The 23,131-nt window shown below is 42.9% G+C and overlaps 1 protein-coding gene across 2 annotated transcripts in view; it reads left to right on the forward strand.

Moving 5' to 3' along the window:
* The first annotated feature begins 1,529 nt into the window (after positions 1–1,529).
* The window catches only part of ZNF341 (zinc finger protein 341), a 40,186-nt gene continuing 18,584 nt past the window's right edge, over positions 1,530–23,131 (forward strand). For both annotated transcript variants that reach the window (XM_036752653.1, XM_036752654.1), the window contains exons 1-3: positions 1,530–1,597; positions 18,019–18,129; positions 20,153–20,340. In XM_036752653.1, coding sequence (XP_036608548.1) covers positions 1,567–1,597; positions 18,019–18,129; positions 20,153–20,340 — 330 coding nt within the window. In that variant the 5' untranslated portion in view covers positions 1,530–1,566. The remainder of the gene's footprint in view (positions 1,598–18,018; positions 18,130–20,152; positions 20,341–23,131) is intronic.

Below are 23,131 nucleotides of genomic sequence, written 5' to 3' on the forward strand. Positions count from 1 at the left end.
AAGGGTTAAAATTTGGGATGTGAGATGTATGTGGAAGATTTTAGTATTATCTTAAGTCAGGGCTGTCCAAAATATGGCCTGCGGGCCACATGCCAGCCACATGTAGCCTGCCGTGTGATTTTATGCTGCCCGCCTGTGGGTTTTAATTTTCATGAGCGAAAAAATAAAATAGTAATTTGCATGGAATATGTATTAGATTTTTTAATTCCATCACTAATAAATAATCTCATGGATGTTAATTTTCTTTGGTGTTTTTTTAAGCAGTATTACTGATGGAACATATCACAAGGATCTGTGGGATGCGTTCTGTCTGTGCCACACAGACTAGTCAGTATGCACCTACCTTTATACTGTCCTGCTGCTGCTTTGTTGTTTTGTGTTTGCTTTCGCACTCAGCATCTTCGCCTGTCGTATTGATGATACCGTTCCCCCACTTTCTATTAGTGTACTGTATTTTTAATTCTGGGTGTGGCCCTCAAATAATTATTTTATTTTAATGAGGTCCTAAGATAACCTGAGGTTGGACAGCCCTGGTCTTAAGTCATCAAGGAAAGGGGTTGGCTTCAGTGGGGTTTCAGTTCAGAGGTTATGTGGGATAGGGCAGAGGGCATCAAAAAGCAGGGAGAAGGTATGGAGGAAGTGTCAGGGATGAGATAAACGGGCATGTTGAGGTCAGGGTGCAACAAGAGGGAAACAGAAAATGTAAGCGGGAAGTAGATATACAGGAGGGATAGGATCGTGGGTCTGCCTAACGGATGGTATGTGTTAGAGAAGGGGCGCACAGGGTGTCAGAGCTAGGTGTCTGTCAGGCGAGCCGGATGTTTGTATAAAGATGGATGGATGTGGGAGGTGGAAAGTGCTTGTGTGGGGGGGGGTGGGGGTAGAGGGGGTGTATTTGGATATGGGTGTGTTAGGGATGGGGCTGCAATTGAACATGGAGTGTGTGCATGGGTGTGTCTAGGATGGGGTGTGCAGGTGGAACCGAGGTGGGGTAGAGTGTGTGTTGGGGGGAAGGGCAGGGCATTGGATATAGGTGTGTTTCAAAGGTGGGGTGTGAAATGTGCTCCAGTTAAGGGTGTGTGCATGTATCTACGAGTTTATTTGGATATAGGGCTTGTGTGAGTGTGTGGACCCCACTAGGGGAACTTGGGGTGTTGGACTGCAGTACGGGAGAGTGTATGAGAGCGTGGACACGGGCGGCGGGGATGGTGGACCTAAGTGGGAGAGTGTTTTGGGGGGTAGATAAGGAGGTAAGGGTGTAAGGGGGGAGGATAGATGCGGGGGGGGCGCAGAGTGCTTGTACTGAACTGGAAGGGGGTGTGTCGGGGGTGCGGGGGCGCCAGGTCCTCGGAAGCAGGGCCTCGGGGGCGCCCCCTGCCGCCCGCGGGCCCTGCCTTCGCGCCCCGGAGCCTGCAGCCCGCCGTCGCTCAGCCCTCTGCTGCCGCTGCCGCTGCCGCAGCCGCCGCCATTGTCCTCACGGCGGCCGCCGCCGCCGCCGCCGCCGCCGCTCCCACAATGCTCATCTAGCCCCGAGCCCTCGGCGGCGACGGCGGCGGCGGCTCCAAGATGGCGCAGACAATCTTCGAGGCGCTGGAAGGTGAGCGGCGCGGCGCGGGCCGGGCTGCGGCGGCCGGCGGGCGGGCGGGCTGCGGCGGTGGCTGCAGGGCGCGGAGGGGCGGCGCGCGGCCCCGGGGAGCGGCGGGCGGGGGTGGCTGTTCCGCGCCGCGCGCCGCTCCTCCCTCCGCGCCGCTGCCGCCACCAGCCTCAGCTAGCTCGCCGCCGCCGCCGCAGCCGAGGGCTGGGGCCAGGGCGCCCTAGGAGCGGGGGCGGCGGGGCCGGGTGCCTGGAACAGCCACGACTAGGGACCTCGCGCGCGGGGAGGATGGGAGGAGGTCTGCGGCCTGGAAGAGCCGGCCCGCAGGCCCTGGCCTGGGAGGGGCGGGCCCAGAGGTCCCGACCGCCATGCCGAGCCGTACTCGAACAGAGCGCAGCGAGCGACCGAGAAAGGCCGGCCCCGTCCGGGGTCCGGGGGCCGCTCCGTGCAGGCCAGGCCAGGCTTCGGGGGCTTCCGAGACCCCCGACCCCCATCCTGCCGGCCTGCATGCCGGCCGTAGTGCGCATAGAGACGGATGGGCACAGGTTCTGCCCTTGGGGAGGTCACACTCTAACGGGGGAGAGCGGTGGGGGCAGGGCGCCCACCAGGCCCTGAATCCCCTCCCCCTCCTGTCACCTCGAATAGAGAGGACCTGGAAAGCACCTCCAAGGTCTCTCTCTCTCACACACACACACACACACACACACACACACGCACGCACACACACGAAAGAAATTAGTTTTTATCGATGCCCTTTGTCATTTTATTTCCGAATAGACCTAGAACTCTCCTCTGCCACTTACACTTCCTCACAAACATTGAAAAAGGGAAAGGAAGCTCAAGACTTGGGCACCCATGGGCACTGCCCAGGAGTAGAGGCAGCAGTCCACACCACTCCTTTTTCCCCTCCCCTCTCTGCGTGGACGGCAGGGAAGTGCAGTTTCTGAATCCTTCTCCGGGGCCAGACGGTGGTCACTACGTCCTTTTTATTGTTCCTTCCTGTGACATGATTGTTGTCTTGTATATTTTGGCCTGCATCAGTTCAAAGGAGTCTTCCCAGGCATCTCTGAAATAGACATATTCCTTGTATTTTACACCTAGTAACATTCCCTTCCATTCCTGCTCTGTAATTTGTTTGGCCTGTTGGTGAGAAATCGTGTTGTTACTTTGTGACCATAAAAAATAGTGCTGCAGAAAGACCTTTCTCTCTTTTGTCTCCTTGCTTTGCGGTGAGATTTTGGGGGTCAAAGGTTATGGACATTTTATTCACATTTTTCCCCTTAAAATTCCAAATTGTTTTCCAGAGTAGTTGGACCAAGTGACTCCAATAGTACACTTCCTGGAAGGCTCCCCAACATCTACTATTTACATCTTTTTTTAATCTTTGGCAGTTTGCCACCCCCGACATTGTTTTTCTTATTATTTGATGTTTGAAGCTGCCTTTAATTTGCTTACCCCTTCATTTTTCAGATGAGGAAAAGGAAGCCTAGACGTAGGAAGTGACTTGCCCAAGTTGGAATAGGTCATAAGTCATAATAAGTACCAGGGCCTGGATTCGAGCCTAGTTCTCCTTGGAGGTGGCATAGAAGCTATTGGTAGACTCAGAGAACCTGGTTTCAAAACCCAAATCTGAAAAATTAACTGTCTGCATTTTATTGGGAAAATTTCTTAATCTCTTTAGGCCTTGGTATCTTCATCTTTAAAATGAGGGGCTTGGACCAGATGGTTCCTGAGGTCCTTTCCAGTTCCAAATGCATTATCTCTGATTCCAGCTACTAGTCCTATCTGTACCCTGTGCACCTCTTAATTGGCTTCAGTTTTTCCATCTGTAAAATGAATCGGTTGGATTAGATAATCTCTCAGGGCTTTTCCGGCTCAGAAATCTATGATTGTGTACACAAATAAGTACGATAAAATTGAGAGTGAGAAAAAGGGGAAAAAAGCCAACAAACGTATTAAATGCTGTCTCCCTATGATTTAATAAAGGTAAACTGAGGCAAAAAGGTCTGAGTATGTTGAATTTTTTTTAGCAAAGCACAAATTTACTAATAAATGGGATCTCAACCTCCTAAGAAAAGCTAAGACCCTGAATGAGGGGGACAGCATCAAAAATAGAAGAAAATGTGATTGGATGGAAATTGGGAATGAGGGCTAGCAATAATCCCCTCCTTCCCCCACCCCCCATAAGAAATGTTCATTGTTTGAGTCCAGCTGCAACTGCGACAACAAAGATAGCAAATCAGACTTCTTTGGGTGACAGACCAGACATACTGAAAGGATAGCTTGGTGTAAAGATGCTAGACCAGGATCTCTGGTGTCTATCTGACTCCTTCAAAGATAACAGATTTGCTTGACATAAAAATAGAACAGTGATTGACAAGAGAACTGGGTTTCTAAACATAACTCCTTAGAGGACAGCTGAATTTCTGAACTAGTTTCAGAGGCAAAGAATCATGACTTAGGCAGTTATAGGACAAAATCAATCAACTGTAAATAGTATCAATAAAAAGGAATCAATTTATTTCAGTGCCTACTACATGTGATAGGGATACAAAGAAATGCAGAAGACAGCCCTTGCTCTCAAGGCACTCACAGTCTCATGGTGAAGATAGCATGCCAACAACTTTATACAAATGAAATGTATACAGGATAAATTAGGGATAATCTCAAAGGTAAGGTGCTAAGATTAAAGAGGACTAGAAAAACCTTTTGCAGAGGGTGGGACTTCGGCTGAAACTTGAAGGAAGTCTGGAGGAGGTAATGAAGAGGAAAAGAGTTCAGGACATGGGAGATAGCCAGTGAAAATGCCCAGTATGGAGATGGAACATCCTGTGTGAGGAATGGCAAGGAGGCCTGTGTCCCTGGATCATAGAGTACATGGAGGAGAGTAAGGTGTTAGATAACTGGAAAGGTGGGAAAGGGCCAGGTTATAAAAGGCTTTATACCAAATGGAAGGATTTTATATTTGATCCAGGGGGTGATAGGGAGCCACTGGAATTTATTGGATAGAGGTGGGTGACATGATCATACCTATACTTAAGGAAGATCAATTTGATAACTGGATAGAGGATAGACTGCAGCTGGAAGAGACTTGAGGCAAGAGACATCGACCAGAAAGCTATCGCAGTAGTCTAAGCTTGAGGTAATGAGGGCATTCACTACGGTGGCAGAAGTGTCAGAGAAGAAAGGGAGCACGTATGGGAGATGTCTTGAAGGTAGACACGACAAGATGACCACTGACTGGATGTGGGGGTGAGCGAGAATGTGGAGTCAAAGATGACACCTAAGTTTTGAACAGAAGTGATTGGGTGGTGGTACTCTGGATAGTAATAAGGAAGTTAGAAAGAGAGAAGTGTTGGGTGTAAAAAAAGAATGAGTCCAGTTTTGGACATATTGAGTTTAAGGTATCTACTGTATATCTATTTTGAGATGTGTAATAGGCAGTTGGAGATGCAAGACTGGAGGTCTAGAAAGAGGTTAAGGCTGGACAAATGAAATCTTCCCATGCTTCTCTTTATTCATAGTTTATTCTTATGGCACAATAAAATCCCATTACATTCATGTACCACAGTTTGTTTCTCTGTTCCCTAATTGGTACTCCAGTAAGTGCTGCAAGAAGTATTTTGGCATTTGTCTTATTGGCACTTGGCATTCTATCTTAGACTTTTTTAGTATATGTCCCTGCTTGTGGCCATTTTCATCACTTTCTTAGCATAATTTCAAATTGATTTTCAGAATAGTTGAACCTCAAAGTTGAATCATTTTACTTTATTTTAGTGAATTGGAGCGTTCTTTCATGTACTTGTTTATAGCTTGCAGTTGTTTTCTTGAGACCTGTTTGTTCATATCCTTTGACCACTTAATTATTGAGAAGCTAGAAGATACTTTGGAAGAGGCAGACTATTCTTACTTGGGTAGGGACTATTTATGGAGTAGGAGGTAACTGAGTTGGTCTTGAAGTAAAGGAAGGAACTTCAGTTCAGCAAGCATTTATTAAGACCTTACTGTGTGCCATCACTGCTAAATCTGATAGAGACAAACATGAAACAGTCCCTGCTGTCAATGAATTGACATTGTACCAGGATCTCAACAGATTTAGAGGGACACAGTGATGGCAGGAGCAAAGTCAAGCACAAAAGGTAGATATATTTATCCTAGTTGCCCTTTTCCCTCTCCTGTTTCCTCTAGTGCCTAGCACAGCACAATAAATGTAGTAATAATGATAGTAATAAAAACATTTATGCAGTATTTTATGGCTTACAGACCTCTACTAAATTCCAAACTCCTGTGATGCGGAGGTTTCCCTGGGTTTTCTAAAGCTATGATGTTGGAGCTTAGACTGTGCTCCAGAGCAGGCCCTTCAGAGCTAGAAAGACTCCAGATGTGTGTGTGCCAATGATAGACTGTTTATTGTCTAAGGATCAGCCTAGTTCTTCTCTGGAAGGCTCATCACCAGAGGATTGACCGCTAGGTGATGAATTTTATTGGTCCTAGTAACTCTTGAAAGCCCCCTACCAAGGCACGAAGAGGTTGTGATCTACGTCAGAGGAAGAACCCACACTGGTGAAATTCTGAATCTTCCCCCCACCCCTCCTTAAATGGCTATAGGGAGCTGGGTCTAAGTATAAGTTAGAACAAGTATGGCCTCTAAAAAGCATTTATTGAGATACTATACTAACTCCTGGGGTTACAGAGAAAGCTCCTCTACCCTTCCCCTCCCCACAAAAAAGGGTCCCTGCTCTCAAGGGACTCACATTCTAGCAGGGGAGACAACACACAAATAACTGTACATACAGGATATATAGGGAGTAAATGGAAGGCAATCAAGGCACTAGTAGTGGGAGAGACCAGGAAAAGCCTCCCGTAGAAGGTAGAACCTAAGCTGAGTGTTAAAGGAAGCCAGGAGGGCAGAATTGAGGAGGGAGGGCATTCCAGGCATGTTGGACAGCCAGTGAAAAGGCATGGAGTCTAGAGATGAAGTTTTGCATGTAAGGGACAGTAATTAAGTCAATATAGCTGTATCATGGAGTATGTGGAGAGGACTAGAATATAGAACTGGGAAGGTAGGAAGTAGACTGGTTAGGAGAGTCTTTAAAAGTCAAATAGGATTTTATATTTGATCCTGGAGATAATAGGGAACCATTGGAGTTTATTCATAGGGTGGGGATGACATGGTCATGCCCAGCCCTACCTTAGATCATCTTGACCATCTTCCATATTTTAAAACTGTATACTTGTGTTTGCTTTGGTGTTTGTTTTTAAATCACCTTGATTGCCAAATATATTTATTTCCCTGTCCTCTCCCCAGAAGGCTATTCTTTGTAACAATATATTAAAAAAAAAAAAGATATGAGAAGAAACTTCTCTCCCCTTTCTTTGCAGAAGTAAGGGGTCATAGGTGTGTTTGGGTCCACCTCAAATTTATGTTATCTAATTTCAACTGGACCTTCCCTGTAGCAAGGTAATCATTGTACTCTTCCCAAATTAATTCACTAACTTGCTTTCTGGGAGCAGCTTTCCCGAATCTCATTTCTCAGGCTTTCCATGGTTTCCCCTCCCCGAAACCTCTTTGCTGAGGTCCTCAACCCATATTTCACCAAAAAGCTGAGGCCACTACACAAGACATTCTTTTCCCCCCTCACTCAGACATCTTCCCCAACTATCTTCCCTTTTACTACAGTCACATATAAAGAGATGACCCCTTTCCTTGCCAGGACCATTCTATATGCACCCTCAATCCCATCCCCTCCTGTCTTTTCCAGCGGTTTGCCCACATTGGCATTTCCATTCTCAAATTGATCTTGTCCTGTCTTCTGGTTCCTTCCTTGCTGCCTACAAACATGCCCACATCTCCCCATTCTTAAACCCTCACATGATCCTAAAATCCCCACTAGCTATCACTCTATAGCTTCCCCTTCCCAGCTAAACTCCTTGAGAAGGAAGTCTACACTAGCTGTCGCCACTTCTCTTATTTCTTCTAAACCCTTTGTAGTCTTGTTTCCAGTCTTGTTATGCAGCTAAAACTGCTCTCTCCAACAAAACTTCTGTTCATTTAGTTGCCACATCCAGTGATCTTTTCTCAATCCTTATCATCTTTCACTTCTCTGCAACCTGTAACACCACTGATACCCTTCTTCTCCTGGATTTTTTTCTTCTCTCTAGGTTGTTGTGACGCTATTCTCTCCTGTTCTCATCCTACTTGTTTAACTGTTCCTTTTGCTGCTTTTTTATCCTTGTGATGTCCACTAACCATGGGTGTTCCCCAAGTCTGATTATACTTCTCTTTTTCCTTTATATTCTCTAACTTGGTGATCACACCAGTTACCATCAGTTCAGTTTTTATCTCTATGCAGATGATTCTCTGATTTATATATCCAGTCTCTCTCCTGAGCTACAGTTTTGAATTACCAACTACCTTTTAGACATCTTAAACTGGATGGTCTGTAGACCTCCCAAATTCAATATGTCCAAAACTGAACTCATTAACCAACTCTCTCTCTCTCTCTCTCTCTTTCTCTCTCTCTCTCTCTCTCTCCCTCTCCCTCTTCTCTGCCCCCCCACCCCCATTCTCCCTTCCCAACTTCTCCAATAATGTTAAGGGCACCTCCCACTCACCCAAGCCTACAGCTTTGGTGTTTTTCTTGATTCCTTGCTCTCACTTGCCCAGCACATCCAATCAGTTGCCAAATATTGGCATTTCTACTTTCATATGCATTCCCTTCTCTCCACTCACATAGCCTCCACCCTAGTTCAGGCCTTCATCACCTCCTGCCTGGAGTATTACAATAGCTTTGTAATTCATCTTTCTACCTCACACCTTACCCCACTTCAAACTGTCCTTTCTTCTGCTGTCAAAGTGATTTTCATAAAGTGTAGGTCTGATCATATTACCATCCTTATCCAGCAAACTTCAGTGGCTCCCTATCCTAGGATCAAATATAAAATCCTTTGGCATTTAAAATTCTACTTACACTTTACTCCCCTTCACCTACTCCTTGATCATCTACACTGGCCTCTTTATCGTTGCTTCAACACAGCGCTCCATCTCTTATCTCTGTGCTGTTGCATCAACTGTCTCCCATGTTGAGTGTTCCTCACTTACAACTCTTCGTTTTCCTGACTTCCTTCAAGTCTAAGCTCAAATCCTACCATCAGTTAGAGACCTTTCCTGGAGCCTCTAGCCTTTAGTGCCTTCCCTCTGAGATTATCTCCTAGCTACTCTGTATACACCTAGTTTATCATATAACATCTTTCCCTTAGTCTGTGTGCTCCTTGAGGGCAGCAACTGTCTTTACCTTTCTTTCTATCCCCAGCTCTTTTCACTAAGTGCCTGGCACTTAGTAAGTTATTAATAAATGTTTTCTGATTGATTGACTGTGGAATACTGCATATAATGTCAAACTTTTTTGCTATGTTCATTTGTTTTGTGGAACTCTTTTCCTTCTCTTTTTTTCTTTATTATAAGGGATGGATCTCTGGGAAGGGGTAGGGGAATAAGTCTAGTGGGAATTATAGGTGTTATGAAAATAAAATGTCAAGTTTTTTTTTAAAGAAACATGAATATGGAAGGAGGAGGAGAAAATTTGAAACTCAAAAACTTGAAGAACTGAATGTTGTAAACTAACACTAAATAAATTAATTTTAAAAAAAGAGGGGGCAGAGCTAAGATGGCAGCTGGAAAGCAGGGACTTGCCTGAGCTCCCACCCAGGTCCTTCCAAACACCTATTAAAAATGGCTCTGAACAAATTCTAGAACTGCAGAACCCACGAAATAGAAGAGGGAAACAGGGCTCCAGCCCAGGACAGTCTGGATGGTCACTGGGTAAGGTCTATCACACGGACCTGGGAGCCGAGCAGAGCAGAGCCCAGCGTGGGCCGTGCGGACCAACCAGACCAGGAGCTGGGCGGAACAGGCCCTAGCGCCCTGAATCAATGAGCCGTGGCAGTTACCAGACTTCTCAACCCACAGACACCAAAGACAACAGAGAAGGTTAGTGGGAAAAACTGCTAGGACCAAGTGAAAGGAGTTCGCATTTTGGCCACTGCCCCTGGGGGCAGCGGAGGTGGTGCAGCTACAGAAATACAGCTGCAGTTGCTTCTGGCCCCAGGCCTACCTGATGGGAGGAATTAAGTGGCTGATCTGAGTGAGAGTGCAGAGCCAGCTTAGATCTGAGTCACGGTCTGGGTTGGCGGTTCTTGGGGGAGGAGGAGCGCTGGTGTGGCAGAGCTTGCTGTGTAGAAATAGCTCTGAAAACAACAGCACAGCCCCTCAAGCTTGGGACAAAGTACTCTATACTCTATAAGCAGTCACACCCTGACAAAAACTCAAGGGTCAAGTAAATTGGCTGGGGACATGACTAGGCAGTGAAAATGGACTCAGATTCAGACTCAGACTTTGGAATCTTTTTTTGGTGACAAAGAAGACCAAAACATACAGCCAGAAGAAGTCAAAAGAGTCAAAGAGCCTACATCAAAAGCCTCCAAGAAAAACATGAACTGGTCTCAGGCCATAGAGGAGTTCAAACAGGATTTGGAAGAGCAAGTTAGAGAAGTAGAGGAAAAATTGGGAAGAGAAATGAGATTGATGCAGGAAAACCATGAAGAACAAGTCAATGACTGGCTAAAGGAGACCCCAAAAAATACTGAAGAAAATAACACCTTAAAAATAGACTAATTCAAATGGCAAAAGAGCTCCAGAAAGCCAACGAGGAGAAGAATGCCTTGAAAGGCAGAATTAGTCAAATGGAAAAGGAGGTCCAAAAGACCACTGAAGAAAATACTACCTTAAAAATTAGATTGGAGCAAGTGGAAGCTAGTGACTTTATGAGAAATCAAGATATTATAAAACAGAATCAAAGGAGTGAAAAAATGGAAGACAATGTGAAATATCTCATTGGAAAAACCACTGACCTGGAAAATAAATCCAGGAGAGTTAATTTAAAAATCATTGGACTATCTGAAAGCCATGATCAAAAAAAGAGCCTAGATATTATCTTTCAAGAAATTATCAAGGAGAACTGCCCTGATATTCTAGAGCCAAAGGGTAAAATACAAATTAAAAAAATCCACCGATCACCTCCTCAAAAAGATCCCAAAAAGAAAACTCCTAGGAATATTGTTGCCAAATTCCAGAGCTTCCAGATCAAGGAGAAAATACTTCCAGCAGCCAGAAAGAAACAATTTGATTATTGTGGAAATACAATCAGGATAACATAAGATATAGCAGCTTCCACATTTAGGGATTGAAGGACTTGGAATATGATATTCTGGAGGTCAGTGGAGCTAGGATTAAAACCAAGAATCACCTACCCAGCAAAACTGAGTATCATGCTCCAAGGCAAAATATGGATTTTCAATAAAATAGAGGACTTTCAAGCTTTCTCAGTGAAAAGATCAGAGCTGAATAGAAAATTTGACTTTCAAACACAAGAAATAAGAGAAGCGTGAAAAGGTAAACAAGAAAGAGAAATCACAAGGGACTTACTAAAGTTGAACTGTTTTGTTTACATTCCTACATGGAAAGATGATGTGTATAATTCGTGAGACCTCAGTATTAGGGTAGCTGAAGGGAATATACATATATAGAGAAACAGAGGGTACGGGGTGAGTTGAATATGAAGAGATGATATCGAAAAAAAATAAGAGAGAGAGGAACATTTTGAGGGGGGGCGAGAAAGGGAGAGATAGAATGGGGTAAATTATCTCGCATAAAAGTGGCAAGAAAAAGCAGTTCTGTAGGAAGGGAAGAGGGGACAGGTGAGGGGGAATGAGTGAATCTTGCTCTCATTGGATTTGACCTGAGGAGAGAATACCATACACAGTCAATTGGGTATCTTACTCCACAGGAAAGAAGGAGGAAGGAGATAAAAAGTGGGGATGATAGAAGGGAAGGAAGACAGGAGGAGGAGGTAATCAAAAGCAAACACTTTCAAAAAGGGACAGGGTCAAGGGAGAAAATTGAATAAAGTGGGATAGGATAGGAAGGAGCAAAATATAGTTAGTCTTTCACAACACGAGTATTGTGGAAGGGTTTTACATAATGATACACATGTGGCCTATGTGGAATTGCTTGCCTTCTTAGGGAGGGTGGGTTGGGAGGGAAGAGGAGAGAGAATTTGGAACTCAAAGTTTTAAAAACAGATGTTCAAAAAAAAAAGTTTTTGCATGCAACTAGGAATAAGATATACAGGCAATGGGGCATAGAAATCTGTCTTGCCCTACAAGAAAGTAAGGGAAAAGGGGATGGGGGAGAGTGGGGTGACAGAAGGGAGGGCTGATTGGGGAACAAGGTAACCAGAATATATGCCATCTTGGAGTGGGGGGGAGGGTAGAAATGGGGAGAAAATTTGTAATTCAAACCCTTGTGAAAATCAATGCTGAAAACTAAAAATATTAAATAAATTAAGAAACATGTATATGAAGAATACAGAGAAACATGAGAAGACATATGAACTGATGAAAAATGAAGTGAACAGAGCTGAGAAACAATGTCTACAACAGTATAAACTGAAAGAACAAAAAAAAATGGGTACTTAATATAATGACAAAACTTGGCTCCCAAGGAGGGAGGAGGATATGTACCTCTTCCTCTTCTTTGCAGAAACAATGAGTGTAGAATATTGCAAATACTTAGACTTGATTGATGTGTTTGCTTAGTTTTAGTGAACCTTTTTTTCTCTTTCTTTGAATTTTTTTTTCTGTTGATATCCTATGTTTCTACATCACCTACATTTCCTATTACATTTCACCTTCTACCTCCACTCAGGGAAGTATCTCTTATAATAAAGAGTAAAAAAAAAAGAAAGAAAGAAAAAAAATCCACAAAACTAGCCAACACATTAACCAAGTCTGATGTTAGGTGCATTGTTCTGTAATCAATCAAATACAAAAGCACTGGGCATACAAAAAAAAAAAAGTAAGAACAGTCCCTGCCCTCAAAGAGAATTCATTCTTTTATGTGTTATCTTCCCCTTAGAGTGTGAGCTGCTTAAACATAGGGGCTACCTCACTTTTTCTATTTGGATTCCTAACTCTCAACACAGTGCTTGCTTGGCACATAATAAGTGCTTAAATTAATGCTTTTACATTTATTCTTTCATTGATTCATTATATATCTTTTCCTCTTTCCCCAACCAGAAAGCCATCTCTTATAACAAAAAATAAGAAGAAAGGGGGGGAAAATGTAGTTGAGCTAAACTAATGAACTCATTGACCAAGCACCACAGTGTGTTTTGTACTCCTAGTTTCCTGCCTCTCCCAAGCTTGGTCATTATAATAACATGGCATTTGGTTTTGAATTTTTTTTGTTCTTTGCATTTACATCATTGTCCTCGTGTAGCTTATTTTCGTGATTCTGCTAACTTTGTTTTGCATTAGTTCATGCAAGTTCTTCCAGTAGTCTTCATAGTTAGTGTTTCTTGTGGTACAGGAATATTCCACTACATTTGTGTACCACAGTATGTTTAATAGGTGTTTACAGTTTTTGCTACTCCAGAAGGACCATAGTAAATATTTTGGTGTTTATGAGACCTTTCTTTTAATCTTTAACCTCCTTGCATTATATGTTTAGTAGTGGGATCTCTGGGTCAAAGAATATGGACATTTTTGTCACTTTCTTAGTATAATTCCAAGTTATTTTCCAGCATAAACTCTTTGATTTTTACAGATGGTAAAGCTGAGTGACTTGTCCAGGGGTGGTACAGAGATAACTCAGCATTAGAAATTCAAAACCTCAAATTTGAAGTTTCACTCTATCTCTGAGTTTCCCTTAGTTTTACTTTGGCCTGTAGTGTTAGTTTCTACCTAGTCCTGGTATGCACCCATTGTAAACAATCTCAGACCCTTTGGAGCCTCTGGATTTCTAATTTGGACTTGGGCAGTCAAGTAGCATATGCCAGTTTTATATAAGGGAAATGGAAGTAGAGAATATTGGCCATGGTAGTTTGACGTGAAAAAAAAATTTTTAGTTCTTAAAAAATTAGTTTATTTATTTTTAGTTTTCAGCATTCATTTTTATAAGATTTTGAGTTCCAGATTTTTCCCCCTCCCTCCCCAGGATGGCATGCAACCTGATATAGGCTACAAATGTACAATCATATTAAACATATATTCATCATGTTGTAGAAGAAGAATCAGAGCAAAAGGGAAAAACTATGAGAAAGAAAAAACAAAAAGAGAGAAAACAGTATGCTTTGATCTGCCTTTGACTCCATAGTCATTTCTCTGGATATGGATGGCATTTTCCATCATGACTCTTTTGGAGTTGTCTTAGGTCCTTGCATTGCTGAGAAGAGCTAAGTCTTTCAAAGTTGGTCATTGCACAATGTTGCTATTACTGTGTACAGCGTTCTCCTGGTTGTGCTCACTTCACTCAGCATCAGTTCATATGAGTCTTTCTAGGTTTTTCTGCAATCCACCTGCTCATCATTTCTTATGGAACAATAACATTCTATTACATTCATATACTACAACTCTTCATCCATTCTCCAATTGATGGGCATCACCTCAATTTCCAATTCTTTGCCACCACAAAAAGAACTGCTATAAATATTTTTTGTACATGTGGGTCCTTTTCCTTTTTTTTTTTTGTGATTTCTTTGGGATACAGACCTAGTAGTAATATTGCTGGATCAAAGGGTATGCACAGTTTTATAGCCTTTTGGTCATAGTTCCATATTGTTCTCCAGAATGGTTAGATCAGTTTACAACTCCATCAACGATGCACTAGCGATAGAACAAAATTCTTAAGGTGAATGGCTATTGCCCAGTAGCTTGCCTCCTTCTGGAGACTGTTGCCAGCTTAGCCCAAACCCCAAGTTTAACTCTGGTTCTCAGATTTGGTGGTGGAGGTGGCAGACAGGTAGATGTCAAGGAAGGTTGGGGTCTATTCTATAGCACATCAGCTTCATTTGACACCGTTGACACAGATGAGCTGCTATCTGCATCACTGAAGGATGGGCCTTCATTGAGGAGATCACAGATCTGTTGTGGGTATTGAGATGAACTGAGATATTTAAAGGTCATCCAGTCCCACCTCCTACCCAATGCAAGAAACTTCCAACTTCTCTCCACCCCACCCCCCCCCTTTGAAAGCACCACTATCTTTCCAGTCTTCCAGGTCCATAATCTTGGCATTATCCTGCACTCTCCACTCTTCACATATTCACATATCCAATGAGTGGCCAGATTTTCCTGTTTCTGTCTTCCCAAAGTCACTCACATTTGAGCCTTTCTCTGTACTGACACAGTTGCTGCCTTGGTTCAGACCCTCAACAGCCTTCTAATTGGTCTCTCTGCTTCAGATCCCTTATGACTCCAGTCTGTGCTACCTATTCTGCCAAAATAATTTTCCTTAAGCATGGATCTGGCCACATGGCTCCCTTGTGACTCAGCCAACCCTAGTAGCTTCCTATTGCCTCTAGGTAAAATAGAAACGATTCTGTTTCTCTTTTAAAGTCCTGGCCATTCTGACCCAAACCTTTCTTTACAGCCTCACTGGACACTACTCTCCCTTCCTGTGCTCTGAAGTATGGTCAGACTGGCCTTCTGGATGTCCTTTGACTCTCAGACTCCCATCTTCGTGCCTTTGCACTGGCCATCCCCCCATTCCTGGAATGCACTCACTCCTTGCTTCTTCCCCATAGAATCCTTCTCTTCCTTCAAGATATAGCTTTTGTACCATATTGTGCATGAAGTCTTTCCTGATCCCCCAATTGCTAGTGGCCTTCTTCCCAGACTGCCTTATTTTTAACTCTGTGTAGATACTTGTTTTCTCATATTTATGTGTACTCATCTCCCCCATTAGAATGTGAGCTCCTTTTGAATAGGGATTATTTCATTCTTAGCACATGTATCCTTAGCACCTCCCGTAGAGCCTGGCATAGGGTTAGGTGCTTAACAGATTTCTGGCTGATCAGAGCTATAAACCTTCCCCAAACAGGACCCAAGCCCTCAGCTCAGGCCTGAATTCACCTTGATCTCTCCAGAATCTTGTCCTAGGAGTTCCTTTAGCCTGTGTCACAATCCAGATAAATAGCCCTGTGTGAAATGGAATCAACACCTATGGGACCATGAAGAGGAAGAGGAAAAGCATTTACATAACATCTACTATGTGCGAGGCACTGTGCTCGGTGCTTTATAAATATGGTCTCCTTTGATCCTCACAACAGTCCTGGGAGGTAGTGGCATTTATTATCCCATTTTATGATGCAGAAAACTGAGGCAAACATAGGTGAAGTGACTTGCCCAGGGTCACACAGCTAGTCAGTATCTGGGTCTGGATTTGAACCTCAAATCTTCCTGACTCCAGACCCTGTACTGGATCCACTGCACCACCTCCTTCCCCCAGGACAGTGATTGACATTTCATGCTCTGTGTGATAGTGCCATGCCTAAGGGAGCCATGGACAGTGGATTCCCAGGCCTAGAACTACTTCTGTCCACATGTCAGTTTTAGTGCCTTCAGACTAACCTTAAACTTCAGGATTTTTGGTTTAAAATCAGACCAGTGAGCCAAAGCTGGGGAAGTCAGCATGAATAAGTTGTGGCTGAGGTGATGTGTTGGCCCAGTTTCAGGCGTCTGGGAGATGACTTTAGGTTTTTGAGACTCTGTAGAGGCATTTTGCTGGATGAAACTTCAGACCTGTACAGTCCCTGAGCTGTGGGCAAGAAGGAAACTGGCTGTTTGAGAGAAAGCTTAACCATAAATTCAAATTACACTCAGCAGTTTAAAAAAAGTTGGGCAGACAAGGAAAGACTTGTGTAGTTCCCTCTCAATCCATAATGAAGAGAGCTGTTCCTGAGTCCAAGAACGATAAAACCCCAGCAGCATAGGCCCTGAGGACCTGCATGATGTGGACACTGGGCCTTGGGGAAGGTGTGTACTGTGGCTGGCGGGGGAGCAGCTGTTCCTCCTGGGGATGCTTGGCTATGCGTGGTTTCTTTTTTTAAAAATTATATTACTAGCTTTTGTTTTTATATGATTTAATTTCCAAAAAATCCTCCCCTACTCCAGCCCCTTCCCAGAGAGCCATCCCTTATAACAAAGAATAAAAAATAAAGAGATGGGGGTGGAAAAGAAACATATCAACCAAACTAATCACCTAATCTGACTGTATGTACCCTGTTCCACATCCATAAGTCCTTACTTCTGAAAAGAAGGAAGAAAGGTCCGTTTTCTCCTTTCTTCCCTGGGGCCAAGTTTTATCATAATTACAGTGTTCATTTCTATTTACATTGTGGTTATTGTATATATTTTCTACCCTTTCTGCTTACTTCATTTTATATCCATTTTTTTCATATTTCCCTCTATTTTTTGTTAAAAAAACTGTTCTGAACTTAACAAATACCAAAGAAAATGGGCATTTCTCTCTACACAATAAACAGAAAAAGAAAGTTATACACAGAACCACAAAGCTCTGTTCTGCACAGCTTCCTTTTCTTTATAAGTGTACATTTGCCCTATAGCTTTCAAAGCTGGCCTGCTTGTCTGTGCTTTTTTTCTGGCCTTCCTTCTGTTCCCTCTGCATTTTGGGGGATGGGAGGAGTGGGGAGATACTGCACTACCCTATCTTTCCCAGGCTGAAAGTGGGCCAGGGCCAGTTCACCCTTCCTTTGGCAGCTTGGCGACCCTCTGCTCCTGCCAGCTCACCATACCAGTGTCCAATTTAGTGTGGGATGCCCAATGAGCTTTCAGCCTATTGAGCACAGAACTCAGGAGCTCAAGCAGCTGCAGGGATTCATGGCCTGCACAGCCACACCCAGCTCTTTCGGCATTTAAAAAAAAAAAAAGATGCTCCAAGGACAATTCTTTCCTATCTTTTTTTCTTTTTCTTTTTTCTTTTTTTTGCTACCCTTTGAGTATTCTTCCCTTGATCCCACCCACTTCCTTTAGGAGAAAAAGAAAAAGAAAAACAAAGCCCCTGTAACCAGGATACAGTTTACATACATAGTCAAGCAAAACAAAACCTCATATTGACTGTCTCCAAAAATGTATTTGAATCTTGAGCCTATCACTTCTCTGCCTAGAGGTGGGCGGCATGCTTCATCCTCGTGTCTCGAATCGTAGCTGGTCATTCAGCATTTCTTAAGTCTTTTAAGGATATTTTCTTTATGAAGTTGTATAAATTATTCTCCAGGTTCTGCTCACTCCATTTAGCACCGGTATTTCCTTGCATTCTTAGCATCTATCATCTTTGATGGTATAATATTCCATTCCGTTCATGCACACAGTGTGTTTAGTCAGTAGCCTATTTTGCTTACAATTCTTTTGTTGCTACAAAAAGTGGGCCAAAAATAACCATTTCTTTGTATATATGGAACCCTCCTTTATGTCTTCAATCTCCTCTGGGTAGATATGCTTAGGAGGGAGAGTCACAGCATATGAACTGTGCACAGTTTCTAATGTGGCTGTATTTTTCTCTTTAGGAATAGATAACCAGACTGTTCTGGCAGTGCAGTCATTATGGGATGGACAAGGGGCAGTTCCTGACCCAACTGCTCAAAGTGTCAACACACCCACCACCATCCAGTCCTTGGGTGAGTCTCTACTCAGATCCTAACATCAACTGCTCTTCATGTGGGGGAACATCAGCCAAAAAAAATATGCATAACAATTCAACAAGCAATTCATTTTAGCACTTTAAGTACCTTTTATGCAATAAACTATGCTGGTGGTTAGGGATACAAAGACAAAATTAAAAACAGGTCCTGCTCTCAAGGAGCTTATGCATTACTTGGGGGAAGCAACATATCTACACACTTAAGTAAAAGATAACTGGAGGAGGGAGAGGTCACTGATGGTTTGGGGAACCAGGAAAGGCTTCATGTAGGGGGCAGCATTTGAATCCAGCCTTGAAAGGAGCTAAGGATTCTAAGGGGGAGATCCGGGAGGGAGTGCTTGCCAGGCATGTGGACAGCATACACAAAAGCATGGAGGTGGAAATGGAGCACCAACTGTGGAGAGCACAAACTAGGCCTATTTTTCCTGAAGAGTGTGTGAAGGGTGGCAATGTCCACCAAGCCTGGAAAGGTTGACTGGAGTTAGACTCTGGAGTGGTCTAAATTTCAAGCTGAAGAGTTCGTGTTTTTTCCTAAAGGCAAGAGGGAACCACTGATGATTCTTGAGTAGTAAAATGCTATGGTCAGGTTTGTGCTTTAGCTGTGTGGAGGACTAGAAAGAGGAGATGAGTTATGTTTTAGTGGTTTTTTGCAAACTTCCTCTCTTTTGCAAACTTCTACTATCTAGAGGAGATGCCACTGTCCCCTCCCCGCTGCCAGATTCTCATCCTTTTCCCATTCCACACTTCCCAGGTCTTCCCTTTTCTTCAATCCTTCTCCTTCCTATAGGTTTGTTGTTGTTGCTTTTTTTTTAAACTTACACTCCAGACTGGCTTTCAGGATCACTTAATGCTGAGAAAATAGGATCAGCATAGAGAGACTGAACAAGTGTTACTATTGCATATTAAAAACATCCCACCCAGTGATCCCATAAAGCCCTTCACTAACAGTTTCCTGGGGCCCCTGTGACATGCAGACAGGCCAGACATGCTTTCCATATTGCATGTAGGGAATCCATTACACAGAAAGGACAAAAGGCACACTGAACATTAGAAAGGAAGTCAGTGGGAGAGCTGAGACCATGTGGACAAGGCATTTCCCCCTGAACCCCAACTCCTCCCCTGCTTTAGGGGAGCTGAATCATGTGATCCCCAAGGCTCATCTAGCTCAGAATACTGTGATCGGATGAACTTCAAGACCAGTCACCTTGAATACACTGCTTACCGATGTCAGGTCTCTTGACATTTGGCTTTGTATTGTCCCAGCCAGAAGTAAGCTCTCCCTCTTATGACCTCTTATAACTCTGTTCATTACTCTCTTATAGCACCTATGTTTTATTTTGTATCATAGTCATCTGTGTACATGTCTTATCTACCCAGGTAGACTATGAATTTCATGATGTTTCACCTGGGACTCTTTCTTCTATGTCCTTGTAAACCCTTCACCTATAATGTATCACAGGGCCTCCTGTGGTAAAATGTAACAAAATTCCTGTGGTGTTTTATTTTTTGTAACTCACTAATACTTATAATTTAAAATTATGTATTATCTGTTTAAATGTTTTACAATCCCTGTAATTAGAATGTATGTTCTTTAATTGTGGAAACCATGTCCTGTCTAAACTTTGTCCCGTTTGTGCCCAGAATAGGTACTCCACACACAGTGGTCACTTAATTAATATTTGTTGTATTATATCCTTTTCAGTTCCGTGTGTGTGTGTGTACACGTGTGTTTTTTAAACTTCTTGAAGGCAGGTACTCTCTTATTTCCTTAGCACCTAGCATAGGACTCCATGTATTGGCTGTGCTCAGTAAATGTCTTTTCGTTGGTTGATGCATCCAGCGATGCTCACTTGACCTTCCTGATCACAGACACGGAACACGTGGCTATTCTGAAATGAGATGTTAGCTCCAGTCCTTCTTTTTTCTGCCACTCTCTCTGACATGGTTTTTCCCACTTTCCTTTATTCTCTGTTACTGCCCCCTCCCCTTTTGACTTATAGATGATGAAGATGTCTTTCTCTGTGGGAAGTGTAAAAAGCAATTCAACTCATTACCAGCATTCATGACCCACAAGCGGGAGCAGTGTCAGGGGAGCGCCCCTGCACTGGCTGCTGTCTCCCTGGCCACCAATAGCATCTATGCGCCCTCCGTCACATCTGTGCAGCAGGCTCCGCCGGCCAATCGCCAGGTAACCATGAGGAATGTGGGGCTTCTCTACAACCAGGGCTGGGGGAGGTAGCGGGGTGAGGCAGCCACTATGGAAAGACTCAGTACAACCCACAGGCAGACTTGGAAGAGATCCATGGAGGAGCAGAAGCCAGGGGGCCCCTTCTCAGAATGCTGGGCTAACTGGCAAAGTTTTCAAGGGATCAGGCGTCTGCAGTCCCTTCCCACTCACTATTCTAAGAGTGTAAACATATTATGTATGTACTAGCAAATGTCTAGATGACCTTCTAGGGGAATCCAGATGGGCTTACTAGAGTGAGATAGGAAAAGATGTCAGGGGAGTTTTCTGTAGGTTATTCCCTGGGCATGCTATTCTATTTCCTATCTCTTATAATCAAAGAATTGTGAGGTTTTTTTTTTTTTTTTTTTTTTTTTTACAAAAAGGGTTTCTGAATGCCAGTAAAAAAGAATACAAGAAAGCCTACCCTCCATGTTTAAGGGAACAACTATAATACCAAGACAGTTATCAATAAACTTAACTTGCATTTCCAAGGGCCCTGGATTGACATCAGTGTCCTTTCCCCAAGTACAGTTTCTAGGTTGTGTGTAGTCGATTTCTCTGGATTAATATTTTAGAAATACAAGCTAAACATACACGTGAAAACCCTGACAGTGGCTACTTAGTACATCTCCATATTGCAGCTGACGATGGTTTAGAATTTTGCCTTAAAAGGACCTCTCAGATCTATGAAGAGGTGGATATGTAGGGTTTTTTTTTTTTTTTAGCATAATCAGTGTCCTGGATTGGTTTCACTGTATTTGACCAACTAAAAAAATTTTTTTTATTAATTTTTTTACTAAGATTTTTTATATTTAGTTACAGCACTCAGTTCCGCATGAACCTGAGTTCCAGATTTTCTTCTCCCCCTTTTCCCCCTCCCTCTCCATGACAGCATGGATGTATCTTCCGCATATAACTTCACAGTAAACTTATTTACACAATAGTCAAGTTGTAAAGAAGAATTATTACCAGTGGAATGAATCATGAGAAAGAAGAAACAAAAACAAAAAAAAAACAAAAACAAAAACAAAAGAGAGAAAAAAAAACAAAAGAAAAAAAAAGGAGAGCAGTGTGCCTCAGCCTGCATTCAATCTCCATAGTTCTTTCTCTGGATGTAGATATCTGTCTCACTTATGAGTCCATTGGAGTTGTCTTTGCACCTTGTGTTGCTGAGAAGAGCAAAGTCTATGAAGGTTAGTCATCACAGAATCCATATATCTGTGGTTGTGTATAATGTTCTCCTAGTTCTGCTCCGCTCACTCAGCATTATATCTTGTAGGCTTTTCCATGGTTATTATGAAGTCTGTATCTTCCCCATTTCTTATGGCACAATAGTATTCCATTACCTTCATATACCACAGCTTGTTCAGCCATTCTCCAATTGATGGGCATCCCCTTGATTTCCAATTCTTTGCTACTACAAAAAGAGCCACTATAAATATTTTTGTACATACGGGTCCTTTTCCCACTTGTGTGATCTCTTTAGGATACAACCCTAGAAGTGGTATTGCTTGGTCACATGGTATGAACATTTTTATAGCCCTTTGGGCATAGTTCCAAATTGCTCTCCAAAATGGCTGGATCAGCTCACAACTCCACCAGCAGTGTAAGTGTTCCAATTTTCCCACATCCTCTCCAGCATTTATCATTTTCCTGTTTTGTTATTTTAGCCAGTCTGACAGGAGAGATGTGGTACCTAAGAGTTGTTTTGATTTGCATTTCTCTAATCAGTAGTGATTTAGAGCATTTTTTCATATACCTATAGATATCTTTAATTTCTTCCTCTGAAAACTGCCTGTTCATATCCTTTGACCATTTCTCAATTGGGGAATGACTTGTATTCCTATAAATTTGGCTCAGTTCCCTGTATATTTTAGAGATGAGGCCTTTGTCAGAGACACTAGCTGTAAAGATTTCCTCCCAGTTTTCTGCTTCCTCCTAATCTTTGTTGCATTGGTTTTTTTTATACAAAAACTTTTCAATTTAACATAATCAAAATTATCCATTTTGTGTTTTATAATGCTCTCTATCTCTTGTTGTGTCATGAATTATTTTCTTTTCCATAAATCTGATAGGTAAACTATTCTTTGCTCTCCCAAATTACTTATAGTATCAGCCTTTATTCCTAAATCATGAACCCATTTTGACTTTATTTTGGTATATGGTGTAAGATATTGGTCTTTGCCCAGTTCCTGCCCTACCACTTTCCAATTTTCCCAGCAGTTTTTTAAAAAATTAAAAAAAAAAAAGAAACATTAGTGCTGTGTGTGATGCCACGTGTTAGAATTCCCTGCTACAGGGGAAGGCTGAGGCTGGTGGGTCACCTGTGTCGAGAAGTTCTGAGCCTCAGTGGAGCTAAAGCTGATTGAGAATTCTCACTACACCTGATACCATCACGATGAGCTCCTTGTGGGGTGGAAGGCCACCAGGCTATCTAAGGAGGGATGAATCGGCCCAGGTTGGAAATGGGGCAGGTTAAAGTTTCTGTATCACTCAGCCTTGGGATTGGCCCCTGAGTGACCACCATACTTCCAACCTGGGTGACAGAGAGGCCTTGTCTTTAAAAAGAAGACTCAGTTACAGGACGTTGACTGCTCAGAGAGAAGACCTCAGAGCTATTAAACATTCTAAAGGAAGGTAATTGCCTGCATTTTTTGTTGTTGTTTTTTTTTCTTTCAGCCAAAACAATGAGACTAGATAGGTGATTTTTATTTCTCATTCAGCCTGGCTTCTCCTCTGGGTTCTCACTGCA

Source organism: Trichosurus vulpecula, chromosome 3, assembly GCF_011100635.1.
Source record: "Trichosurus vulpecula isolate mTriVul1 chromosome 3, mTriVul1.pri, whole genome shotgun sequence".
Lineage (NCBI taxonomy): Eukaryota > Metazoa > Chordata > Mammalia > Diprotodontia > Phalangeridae > Trichosurus > Trichosurus vulpecula.